The sequence below is a fragment of the Oncorhynchus mykiss genome, chromosome 17 (genome assembly GCF_057628025.1).
Source record: "Oncorhynchus mykiss isolate SJ-2025 chromosome 17, ASM5762802v1, whole genome shotgun sequence".
Lineage (NCBI taxonomy): Eukaryota > Metazoa > Chordata > Actinopteri > Salmoniformes > Salmonidae > Oncorhynchus > Oncorhynchus mykiss.
This window is the reverse complement of record NC_143038.1, coordinates 15569744-15583282: the sequence shown is the minus strand read 5'-3', so window position 1 is coordinate 15583282 and position 13539 is coordinate 15569744. Positions and strand designations below refer to the sequence as shown.

General features: G+C 43.8%; 1 protein-coding gene across 3 annotated transcripts in view; it reads right to left on the bottom strand.

The window, feature by feature from the left end:
• Nucleotides 1-13539, bottom strand: part of LOC110493770 (serine/threonine-protein kinase MARK1) — an 81227-nt gene that overhangs the window by 11633 nt on the left and 56055 nt on the right. For all 3 annotated transcript variants that reach the window (XM_036949761.2, XM_036949758.2, XM_036949762.2), the window contains exons 5-12: nt 10952-11017; nt 10409-10479; nt 7944-8000; nt 7461-7697; nt 1957-2076; nt 1456-1555; nt 1087-1199; nt 458-611 (exon numbers count right to left, since the gene is read on the bottom strand). In XM_036949761.2, coding sequence (XP_036805656.1) covers nt 458-611; nt 1087-1199; nt 1456-1555; nt 1957-2076; nt 7461-7697; nt 7944-8000; nt 10409-10479; nt 10952-11017 — 918 coding nt within the window. The remainder of the gene's footprint in view (nt 1-457; nt 612-1086; nt 1200-1455; nt 1556-1956; nt 2077-7460; nt 7698-7943; nt 8001-10408; nt 10480-10951; nt 11018-13539) is intronic.

The window sequence follows — 13539 nt, the reverse complement described above, 5'->3', positions numbered from 1 at the left end:
ATGTGGCAAAAGGTTGCAAAGTTCAAGGGGGCCGAATACTTTCGCAAGGCACTGTAACTTCAATGCTAGTGACACACAATTTCAACTTAACACATTTTAAATTCAGGCTGTAACAACAAAATATGGAAAAAGTCCAGGGGTTTGAATACTTTCTGAAGGTACTGTAAGGTGCACTACATTAGAGTTGGAGTAAAAACCTACAGTACGGTAGCGCTCCAGGAACATGGTTGGACAGAGCCCTGCTGTAGACTTCCATTCATTGCGCTTATGCTAGTTAGCATTGGCTCGCAAAACTACCTCCAACTTCCTTTATACTGGACAGAGACATAAAAATGCCAAAATCCAGAACTCTTTAAGCTACGATTTTCCAATATATAATAATAATATTTTCTGTAATAATGGTGATAAAACTAACATTTTGTTTGAGATTCAAGATGGTCGACAATGTTGTCCTTACCATGGTCACTGAAGCGGCGCTGCTTCTGGTTGGCCGATATGCTGCGTGTGACCTTGGAGTGGGCTGGCGATTGGCTGGAACTGTTGTTGGCCTCGCTGCTGGGCCGTGACCTTTGACACAGGTTGCTATTGGACAGCGACTCGCTCCCCTCAAACTGTCCAATGAAATGGGGGGGGAAGAGTCATTGCACACATTATAACATGGTGGTCATGTAGACTTGAAGGTAGACTGCAATATGACAGCCGTGTGGCGAATTCCTGCTTATAGAAATCAACAAGAAAATTAAAACCTACCAAGATCGCCACTATTGGCTCTTCCCATGCTTCAAGGGAGGGTGTAAATTGGGAAGAGGAAATGATGGCAGTCTTGGCAGATCAGAATTTTGTTGATGTCTGTAAGCAGGAAGTTTCTAAAGTATAGTCATTTTGACCTCAGACTGTCAGTCCTTAATCCATAAATCCCAATAAGAATTTCAAGTGGATACCCCTTATCTCAGCTTCATAGCAAACCAAGTGGGGGCTGCCGTTTCGTGGTTTTCGAATAAAGGAATAAGTCTTTAATGTGTGTATCCATGGGATACATATTGTTTGTGAAGTCTGTCATTAGTATGGCTATAGCGCATGTCTCACCTCGGCTGGTTTCCTGCCCAAAAGGAGGTAAGTGGCCATGGTCTCGTCGTACTTCTGTCCCGTTAACGCATCTGTGATGTCCTCTTTGGGGAAGCCCATGGTTATCATCAGTTCTGTAGGGAGAGGAGGGAACATAACACACTATGAATGACTTAATGACATGAAAAGGGTTTTTGTCTAATTTGTCGTCTAATTCGAATGTCACACCTGAAGTTCCCTTTAGAATAATAAAGTTATTGTATTTAAAAAAAAATTTGTGGCATGGAAGTGATCTTTTTCACAAAATACAGCTTGTTACAAAACAGCCCATAAGTGAGGAAGGGAGAGTGTCCAATCAGACGATTACAACATTGGGCGTATGTGACTGACCTATCCGTTTGGTGTCGTTCCAGTCGGGTTCCGGTTCCTGATGGGGCTTCAGCTCCTCCTCCTCATGGCCCACGTTCATCCAGCGGTCTCTCATGATTTGCTGAGGGGGAGACAGACGGTTAGATGGACCAATGGACAAACAGAGACAGAAAGATAGAGAGGACGAAACAGATTCAGCATAGTGAAAATCATGAGACTTCGCACATCTATACGCTCAAGTTGGATTTAGTAAGATGTAGAAAAATAAAAAAAACATCAGTGTTTCAGTGACTAGAAGCCATTGGTTTAACGTGTCTTCTTTAGTTTCATGAAGGCAGGCTGTAGACGTGAACAAGAGATTTCTTTATCTACATGTCTGTATGAGCACGCACATGTGGTATGTGTTTGAGTCTATAAGTGTTTTTCCGTGCATGTGTGTCCGTGCATGTGTGTGTGACCGTACATCCGTGCATGTGTCAGTGTGTGTGTGTGTGTGTGTGTGTCCCTCGCTTTCTCACTTACCTCCAGACTGCTCCGTTTGCCAGGGTTGAGCACCAACAGTTTCTTCAGCAGGTTTTCACAGTCTGTAGACATGTAGAAAGGAATACGATACTTCCCTCTCAGCACGCGTTCTCTCAGCTCCTATGGAGGGAGATAGAGAGTAGAGGTTTGGGGTTAGGGGTCAATCTCTAGACATGTACGAAGGAGTACGATACCTCCCTCTTAGCATTCTCTCTCAGGTCCTACACAGGACAATTAACAACAATAACAGGGGATGAGACTTTTTGGCCAAAGGAAGAGACTTTACCCCTCAACACTATTTGTCAGGAAAATGTCAAATATGTCATTGGAGCATGTCAAATAGTGTTACCAAAAACAGTGTTTTGTTTTTGCAGTACTGTATAAGGCCGATATAACTTCAAGTGTAACCAAAAACTATTTAGCACTGAGAACTGTGGAACAACTGACACCGCAGAATTCAACAATGGTAGCAAATGAAGGAGACTGATGTGTCCCACATTGGAAATAAGTGTCTCCACACACGTGCACAACGCCTCCCCTTGGGAGAATCAATGGGCAGGGATCTGCTGATCAGCATAAAGCACGACCTCCAGGCTACCATCCCTCTCGCTTTCTCTTTACATCTGTTCCATACATCCATCCCATGCCCCACCACACACACACACACACACACACACACGTTCTTCAAGCATGTAGGCCTATCAAAGTTTTAAGTGAGAATAAGTATTGGTCTGAAGCCGAACAAGGAAATTCACATGAGCACCAGAATGCCTATTCCACCCATGCTCTACCAAGGTTTTCAAGCACACAGCTTTGACCTACTACAGTAGCTATGTTAGTATTGTACTTCAAACTATGTGTAGGCAGGTTGCTTAGGATTCAAACCTTCTCAAACAGCCTAATTCACACTCTTAGAGGTGCTTCCACAATAATGTGATTTGTAACGCATGCAAGGTAAAGTATTGGATTCTTCACACACCACAGTAGGACATCCTATCCTATTACGCTACCTTTTCATGTTTTTATTATTATAATGAAAACAAGCTTCTCTTTCATACTTACAAGACCATCAGGCTTGATTGAGCTGTTTTGTCTTGTAGTAATGTGGTGCATGCCTGTAGTTCCTTTAAATATTTCAGCAAAACAGTTTTTTTAAAATATATTTATAATAATACTATCCTTTTTTTGGTCAGTTGGTGCCCAACATAACATGTGGTGGTGTGCTGGACACAGTATCTTAGATAGATAGTCCGTCTGCATTCCTGATTTCTGTTACTGTTAGCTTACCTGTGTAACATTGACATAAGCTCAGAACCACTTGTGTTTCAAACATGGTTGTGTTTTAGAAATTCCTGTGCTGAGCAAGGACCTACTACAGTAGCTATGTTCATTACCTCGGTCAAAATAATGTGTCGCTTAAAGTTGTTTGTTCTTCTATTTCTCTTTGCAATAAAGATGGTCGCGCAAGAAAAATACACCTTTACAATAGGTATATATCTAATAATACATACAGCCAAATGAGATAGATATACACTACTGTTCAAAAGTTGAGTCACTTAGAAATGTCGTTGTTGAAAAGAAAAAAAATGGTCCATTCAAAAAAATCATCAAATTGATCAGAAATACAGTGTGGACATTGTTAATGTTGTAAATGACTATTGTAGCTGGAAACGGCAGATGTTTTATGGAATATCTACATAGGCGTACAGAGGCCCATTATCAGCAACCATCACTGTGTTAGCTAATCCAGGTATATCATTTTAAAAGGCTAATTGATCATTAGAAAACCTTTTTGTAATTATGTTAGCACAGCTGAAAACTGTTGTTATGATTAAAGAATCAATAAAACTGACCTTTAGACTAGTTGAGTATCAGGAGCATAAGCATTTGTGGGTTTGATTACAGGCTCAAAATGGCCAGAAACAAAGACCTTTCTTCTGAAACTCATCCGTCTATTCTTGTTCTAAGAAATTAAGGCTATTCCATGCCAGAGATTGCCAAGAAACTGAAGATCTCGTACAACGCTGTTTACTACTCCCTTCACAGAACAGCACAAACTGGCCCTAACCAGAATAGAAAGAGTGGGAGGCCCCGGTGCACAACTGAGCAAGAGGACAAGTACATTAGAGTGTCCACTTCCGGCGCCGACAGAGATGGCCGCCTCGCTTCACGTTCCTAGGAAACTATGCAGTTTTTTATTTTTTTACATGTTATTTCTTACTCCCCCTATCCACATCGATGGGACAGTAGTGGAGAGGGTAGTAAGTTTTAAGTTCCTCGGCGTACACATCACAGACAAACTGAATTGGTCCACCCACACAGACAGCATCGTGAAGAAGGCACAGCAGCGCCTCTTCAACCTCAGGAGGCTGAAGAAATTCGGCTTGTCACCAAAAACACTCAAACTTTTATAGATGCACAATCGAGAGCATCCTGTCGGGCTGTATCACCGCGTGGTTCGGCAACTGCTCCGCCCACAACCGTAAGGCTCTCTAAAGGGTAGTGAGGTCTGCACAACGCATCACCGGGGGCAAACTACCTGCCCTCCAGGACACCTAAACCACCCGATGTCACAGGAAGTCCATAAAGATCATAAAGGACAACAACCACCCGAGTCACTGCCTGTTCACCCCGCTATCATCCAGAAAGCGAGGTCAGTACAGGTGCATCAAAGCAGGGACCGAGAGACTGAAAAACAGCTTCTATCTCAAGGCCATCAGACTGTTAAACAGCCACCACTAACATTGAGTGGCTGCTGCCAACACACTGACTCAACTAATGGGAATTGATGGAAATTGATGTAAAATATATCACTAGCCACTTTAAACAATGCTACTTAATATAATGTTTACATACCCTACATTACTCATCTCATATGTATATACTGTACTCGACACCATCTACTGCATCTTGCCTATGCCGTTCTGTACCATCACTCATTCATATATCTGTATGTACATATTCTTTATCCCTTCACACTTGTGTGTGTATATGAGGTAGTAGTTTTGGAATTGTTAGGTTAGATTACTCGTCGGTTATTACTGCATTGTCGGAACTAGAAGCACATGCATTTCGCTACACTCGCATTAACATCTGCTAACCATGTGTATGTGACAAATAAATTTGATTTGATTTTGTCTAGTTTGAGAAACAGACACCTCACAAGTCCTCTACTGGCAGTTTCATTAAATAGTATCTGCAAAACACCAGTCTTAACGTCAACAACGAAGAGGCAACTCTGGGATGCTGGCCTTCTAGGCCAACAATATTTTGGTTACTACATGATTCCATATGTGTTATTTCATAGTTAGTTTTCACTATTATTCTACAATGTAGAAAAAACGTTTTTTTTAAAAAGAAAAGAAAAACCCATGAATAAGTAGGTGTTCTAAAACTTTTTACAGGTAGAAAAGTCAATATAATAATTTGTTTCGCACTTTTGAAATGTACAGCGACAGAAGTCTGAGATGCAAATGAAAGTGATTCGCTTGGCAGTTTACAAAAGTAACATTGACTAACTAGTTGTGTTTTGCGTAAGAAAGTATGATAAATTGTGGTGCATGATCTGGCTATCAACGTTAGCGAACCTTTACATCGGTTAAGGTTACTTAGCTAGCTAAAGTTAAATTGGCTATCATAGCAGCCAATGACGTTCACTTCTTTATTTGTGCATATTTGTTTGTGCTCCGATTACACGCAAGGGTCTAGATCAGCAGTTAACACATGATGACTTATGTGAAAAACGTTCCTTGGCTAGCTTTCCTCGCTTGTTGGTTAGCTACCTAGCCAGCGTTAGCTTTTATCTAACTGGTATAATGTTACATTAGATCGCTAGCTAGCTAACCAACATTAATTGCCTAGCTACCTTTATTTGCCTGTTCATTGGCTAGCTAGCTTTCAGCTGACTGGTGTTAGCTAGCTGCTGGACTTTGTACAAGCAAGTCAACGTTAGCTAGGTAACATTTGCTAGTTAGCTACCTAGCTAATGAAAATAGCTGGTTGCATTTATTGATTCATTTCATCTTGAATACCACCGTATAGCTAGCTACAGTGGGGAGAACAAGTATTTGATACACTGCCGATTTTGCAGGTTTCCCTACTTACAAAGCATGTAGAGGTCTCATTTTTTTATCATAGGTACACTTCAACTGTGAGAGACGGAATCTAAAACAAAAATCCAGAAAATCACATTGTATGATTTTTAAGTAATTAATTTGCATTTATTGCATGACATAAGAATTCGATCACCTACCAACCAGTAAGAATTACGACTCACAGACCTTTAAGAAGCTCTCCTGTTCTCCACTCATTACCTGTATTAACTGCACCTGTTTGAACCTGTATAAAATACACCTGTCCACACACTCAATCAAACAGACTCCAACCTCTCCACAATGGCCAAGACCAGAGAGGGTGTAAGGACATCAGGGATAAAATTGTAGACCTGCACAAGGCTGGGATGGGCTACAGGACAATAGGCAAGCAGCTTGGTGTGAAGGCAACAACTGTTGGCGCAATTATTAGAAAATGGAAGAAGTTCAAGATGACGGTCAATCAACATCGGTCTGGGGCTTCATGCAAGATCTCACCTCGTGGGGCATCAATGATCATAAGGAAGGTGAGGGATCAGCCCAGAACTACACGGCAGGACCTGGTCAATGACCTGAACAGAGCTGGGACCACAGTCTCAAAGAAAACCATTAGTAGCACACTACGCCGTCATGGATTAAAATCCTGCAGCGCACGCAAGGTCCCCCTGCTCAAGCCAGCACATGTCCAGGCCCGTCTGAAGTTTGCCAATGACCATCTGGATGATCCAGAGGAGGAATGGGAGAAGGTCATGTGGTCTGATGAGACAAAAATAGAGCTTTTTGGTCTAAACTCCACTCGCCGTGTTTGGAGGAAGAAGAAGGATGAGTACAACCCCAAGAACACCATCCCAACCGTGAAGCATGGAGGTGGAAACATCATTCTTTGGGGATGCTTTTCTGCAAAGGGGACAGGACTGCTGCACCGTATTAAGGGAAGGATGGATGGGGCCATGTATCGCAAGATCCTGGCCAACAACCTCCTTCCCTCAGTAAGAGCATTGAAGATGGGTAGTGGCTGGGTTTTCCAGCATGACAACGACCCGAAACACACAGCCAGAGCAACTAAGGAGTGGCTCCGTAAGAAGCATCTCAAGGTCCTGGAGTGGCCTAGCCAGTCTCCAGACCTGAACCCAATAGAAAATCTTTGGAGGGAGCTGAAAGTCCGTATTGCCCAGGATCTGGAAAAGGTCTGTATGAAGGAATGGGCCAAAATCCCTGCTGCAGTGTGTGCAAACCTGGTCAAGAACTACATATTGGCTTAGATATGATGATATGGAGATTTGAATTTAACACTGAGCTTCAACCAATACACGTGACTATCGTCGCTTCTATAATAGTATGACCCATAAGCCCCATACAGAAATTCCCCCCAAATCCCAAAGCATACACACAACCACCCCTCACCAAACACACCTTCAGATTCTGTCCGTCAAAGGGCAGTGAACCGCTGACAAGCGTGTACAGTATGACCCCCAAGCTCCAGACGTCCACCTCGGGCCCATCATACTTCTTCCCCTGGAACAGCTCCGGGGCGGCGTAGGGCGGGGAGCCGCAGAACGTGTCCAGCTTACTGCCCAGGGTAAACTCGTTGCTAAAGCCGAAGTCTGCAATCTTGATGTTCATGTCTGCGTCCAGGAGTAGGTTCTCAGCCTGATGGGAAATCGCGAGAGGGGGGTGAGTAACTGTGCATATGAGAGATACAGCATTCAGACAGATAGACAGACGGATGGATATACATTGATCGAAAGACAGAGTCAGAGTCTGTCTCTCAATCTGTCGATCGATGTCTACTCAGACATACACTCAGACAGTGAATCACAGACAGACAATGTGTGTGTGACCCTTGATGGATCAAAGTTTCAATGCTACAGCAGCATGTATGGTATTGGTTTTCACCTTGAGATCCCTGTGGACGATCCTCTTCTGATGGCAATACTGCACTGCAGAGACAATCTGAAAGAGAGAGAGAAAATTCAGGTGTAGAGGGACCCTCAGGGTGTACATTTTTGTTCTACCCCAGCATTAATACACCTGATTTAACTAATCAACAAATTACCAAGCTAAGCTAACAAATCTCAATGGTAGATTTAGCTGCTACGCTATCGCTCTACTGACGGCTAATGAATCTCTACAGTTAGTCCGCATTAGCCGCTAAGCTATGCTACAAATTAATTAGTCCCCATTCCCAGCAGAGGTTGGATTGCGTTAGTCTCCTAGCAATAAGGCTAATCAAATCTCTCCTCAGTCCTAGAGATAGGGTACTCTGTTTGAATGCCACATAGATAACTCATCCTTCCTCCCTCGAGGTATGCCAACGCTAATCATCAATTCTGACAAGACTGGATAGGACAACACTAAAATGAAGTGGACACCACACATTTCCCAGGGGCGTATTCATAAAGTATATCCAGCGGCAGCGTAGCCTAGTGGTTAGAGTGTTGGACTAGTAACTGAAAGGTTGCAAGTTCAAATCCCTGACAAGGTACAAATCTGTCGTTCTGCCCCTGAACAACGCAGTTAACCCACTGTTGCTAGGCCGTCATTGAAAATAAGAATTTGTTCTTAACTGACTTGCCTAGTTAAATAAAGGTAAAATAAGGTCCCCTTTGTCCTTGTTTCATTATTATCTAGAAAAGCAGATCCTAGATCAGCAGTCCTATTCTGAGCCACTAGGCACTGATCTGTTAGCTAAGGTGACCAGATTTTAGCTGAGCGAAAAATGGATTACCCCTATATAGTAATCGTAGCCTATCTTGTCTTCTTATCTTATCTTCTTAAAGCGTAGCCTATCTTGTACATTTTTTTAATCACCCAAGTTTGGTAACTATGCTGTTGGAGGCACTTTCTGGTCATGGGCATGGTCGTTCATGCAGTGGTTACAATGTTGGTTATCACTGATAAAATAATCCCATAAAAGGCCCGTGCCAAAGCCGCAGAAGCAAACGAGCTGGGTACAGTGAAAGACCGCATTTTTACATGAACATCTGATTGGATACAGAGTTTGATTATTTAAATATCAGCCTCCTTTTAACTTCAGAGTTGCTTTTTTCTTCAAGGGCTAAATCAGGGACTAGCTGGTGGCCTGTCCCTGGAATCGGGGACTGTCCCGGAAATTGTGGACGTCTGGTTACCAAAGAAAAAGGTATTTGAGTAAGTTTAGACTTTTGCGCAATTCCATATTGAACCCTAGGTAGATCTGAAAGGACTGGATAGGTGTCAGCAATATAGTAATAGATTGATTTTGCGCTCAATACTTTTTTTTGCCATGTTCCTTACATGTATCCAATCGCTTCAGATCTACAAATGTGCCGAGGTGGGTAGTGGACAGGGGCTAGGGGTTGTTTCTGGACAGGGCCATTGACCAACACAAACCTTTTATACTTGGGAGAGACACTTCATAACGGATAATGCTTAAGGGCTACCACTAGAATCTAGGGGAAAGGCCTAGGACCCGTTTCTAGATGGGGCCATTGACTAACCTTACATACTTAAGGGGAAATCCTAGCTTCCACTCCCAAATTTTCACTTAGTCACGCACGGATGCTGCGATGCCAAAACACCACCACTAGAGGCCAGTGTGGGTTGACAGACAGAAGTGCACTAGGGGAGTAATAAAGTATTTCTAATGTACTGTATTTCTGCTTGGTGAATCAGCATGAGGTCTGTTCGCGCTGAGTAACAGATATGGGAATGTCATTGAGCACACACCAGCACACATATGCTCGCGCACGCACACACACTTTACTGAGATGTTATCAACTCGCACACTGCCTGGCTTGTAGAATACACACAAACTGTAAGAGACATGCCCAACCTCGCCTGTAGGACTCACTGACATGACACACACCCTAATAGCCAGCTGGCGCCGATGACGTGGATGTCGATTGAGGAAGCCCCCCCGCACCTCTCTGATTCAGAGGGGTAGGGTTAAAAGAGGAAGACGCATTTCAGTTGAACTACTGACTAGGTAGCTCATTTCCCTTTTCCTGTTGAACATGAACATACACACACACGCAGTCATACACGTGCTGTCTATTCCCAGGAGGTCATTAGCTCATCTATTTATTCTGAGCACGGACCAGTCTCCTCCAGTGCCTGTGTCAGGGAAGGAAGGGGTCTCCTCTCCCCCCGCTCCCTATCTCCTTTCCTCCCTCCCCACAGGAGATTGATGACAGAGGATATGGCTGGTGACATTGCTGCACCTCTTCACACAGCAGTTTTAGTTTTCAGCAGTGTGTGCGCACGCACGCGTGTCGCTGTACTGTGTGTCAGTGTGTGTTAGCGTACGGGAGTGTCCGTGTGTGTGTGTGTGTGTGTGTGAGAGAGTCTGCAGTTGTGTGTGTGTGTTAGCAGTAACTCACCTGGCGAAACTTGGCCCGAGCCTCCTTTTCCTTCATCCTTCCATGTGCAACTAAGTAGTCAAATACCTCACCTGGATGGGGACACAGAGCGAGAAATAGAGAGGTCTGGAGTGAGGAAGGAAACGTCTATCGCAAACCAAAAAGCTTCAGCAGCTCCGGGTCCTGGAGAGCCGCAGGTGTGCAGGATTTTGTTCCAGCCCAACTCTTAACACACCTGATTCAAGTCATCCGCTAAATTGGAATATTCAATTTGTACCAGAATAATTATAATAATTTGGAATCTTAGCTGGTGTAGAACAAAACGCCTGCACACAATGCGGCTCTCCAAGACCTGGGAGATGTCTACCACTGTGCTAGTACAATTATTCTTAAAAGGTGCCCGCAAAAGATACAAATGTCTCAAAAGAAAGTGAATGTGATCTTAATGAACCGGGAAAATATGATTTTGGTCAAAACATATTTTTATCACTTGCCCAATAAAATACTGTGCATGGAGGCGAACAGAGTCCGTTTTGATTCATCCATCATTTTGTTCATACTCACCACCACTGGCGTACTCCATTATCAAATAAAGTGTCTTCTCAGTCTCAATGACTTCAAACAATTTAACTGGAGAGAAAAGGAGAGAGGAGAGAAATAGTGGATGAGTGAGGATAGCCAATGAGAACACACATCCTGACAGACGAAAAGGGTGCATCTACTGAGCAAAAACAAACGCAACATGAAACAATTTCAAAGATTTTACTGATTTACAGTTCATAAGGAAATCAGTCAATGGAAATAAATTAATTAGGCCCTAATCTATGGATTTCACATGACTTGGCAGGGATGCAGCCATGGTTGGGCCTTGTAGGGCATAGGTCCACCCACTGGGGAGCCATGCCCAGCCAATCAAAATGTGTTTTTACAAATTTTCCCGCAGGTGAAGAAGCCGTATGTGGAGGTCCTGGGCTGACGTGGTTACACGTGGTCTGTGGATGTGAGGCCGGTTGGATGTACTGCCAAATTCTCTAAAATGACGTTGGGGGTGGCTTATGGTAGAGAAATGAAAATTCAATAATCTTTATTTATTTTACCCTGTTTTCTCCCCAATTTCGTGGTATCCAATGGGTAGTTACAGTCTTGTCTCATCGCTGCAACTCCCATACGAACTGGGGAGAGGCGAAGGTCGAGAGCCGTGCGCCCTCGAAACACAACCCAACCAAGCCACACTGATTCTTGACACAATGCCCACTTAACCCGGAAGCCAGCCGCACCAATGTGTCAGAGGAAACACCGTGCAACTGGCGACGTGTCAGCGTGCACTGCGCCCTGCTCGCCACAAGAGTCGCTAGTGCACGATGGGACAAGGACATCCCTGCTGGCCAAACCCTCCCCTAACCCGGACGACGCTGGGCCAATTGTGTGCCTCCCCATGGGTCTCCCGGTCGCGGGCGGCTGCGACAGAGCCTGGACTAGAATCCAGAATCTCTCGTGGCACACGCGATGCAGTGCCTTCGACTACTGCGCCACTCGGGATGCCGAACATGTAATTATCTGACAACAGCTCTGGTGGACAGTTCTGAGGTCAACATGCCAATTGCATTCTCCCTCAAAACTTGAGACATCTGTGGTATTGTGTTGTGACAAAACTACACATTTTAAGTGGCCTTTTATTGTCCCCAGCACAAGGTGCACCTTAATCAGCTTTTTGATATGCCACACCTGTCAGGTGGATGGATTATCTTGGCAAAGGAGACATGCTCACTAACAAAGACGTAAACAAATTTGTGCATAAAATTTGAGAGAAATAATATTTTTGTGTGTATGGAGAAAGAAAAAAAAACTATCAAAGCCATGTGTTGTACAAAGAAAGTGATTCATTCCACATTGCTCTGGATGCATAAAGGCTCTTTCAAAACGCACACACACGGGGGGAGGGGGGGGGGGGCATGATGTGTGCCTGCGTGCTTTTGACTTACACACAAATACATTTTTCAAAGAACTACAGCGAAACCACACCAACCCCTTCCATCTAGCCATCTCCTACCATGACACCTCCAGCCCCACACATGTGGACACATACAGCTGCCTAACAATGTGGAGACATGTAAAGGAATGAAATGACCCCCTTCCTGTCACACTCATTTCATTACATTACTCTGGGCATAGAACAGGAAAAGAGAAAGGTAGTAAAAGACTGAAGCTTTGATCAGGATCAAGTCAAATTTACCTGACTATTACAATATAATGACAATTACTTAATTGTCAATTTTCTTAAGGAAACAGATTTGTCTTCTGCTTTATTGAAACTCCTCAAAAACCCACATGCACATCCCAGGAGCAGTTTAGAACCTAAGTGACCTGCGCAAGGGCACAACGGCAGAAGATGGCCTCTAAGATTCAATATCAGCGACTGCCTGCCCAACCCACCGCACCCCTAAACTATCCCACCTAAAAAAAAATAGCCAGCTATCAAGAGCAAAGCCACCCTAATAAATCGCCAGCCTTGCCCACCCACTCAACTAGCCTGGTCCCAGATCTGTTTGTGCACTCACCAACTCCATAGTGGTCATTGTCAACCCAAACATGTTTGACATGACAAAGAGCTGGCATGATAGCTAAAACAGACAGGCGCTCAGGCTACCACTCAACTACTGCTTTGACATACTCCGATCAGGTCAGAGGTGGGGATGATTTGGATTAGTTCTAAAAATGGGAATCGAACAACAATAAATTGAACAACAATAAAGAAGGTAGTGAAGACATTACCATGACTGGAAACTAGGGATGCACAATATATCAGTGAACATATCGGAATTGGACGATATTAGTTAAAAATGCCAACATTGGTATCAGCCCGATGTCTAGTTAACGCTGATGTTAAAAACCGAGTTCAAAGCTGCCGTGCATACCTATACAACGTAGGTACATAATGACAATGACTACACGTGCAACACAGCGTTCCTAACCTAGCCCACAATGTCTGCTGTGTGGATCGAGCAGTCAACAAGTTGAGCAGTCATTTGAAAGAGTAAGAGAATTTCTGCGAGACAACTCTAAGGCAAAATCCATTAAAGCCAAGATAATAGAATTCATTACCCTTGACAATCAACCGTTCTCTGTCGTGGGTGATGTTGGCTTTCGCTGAC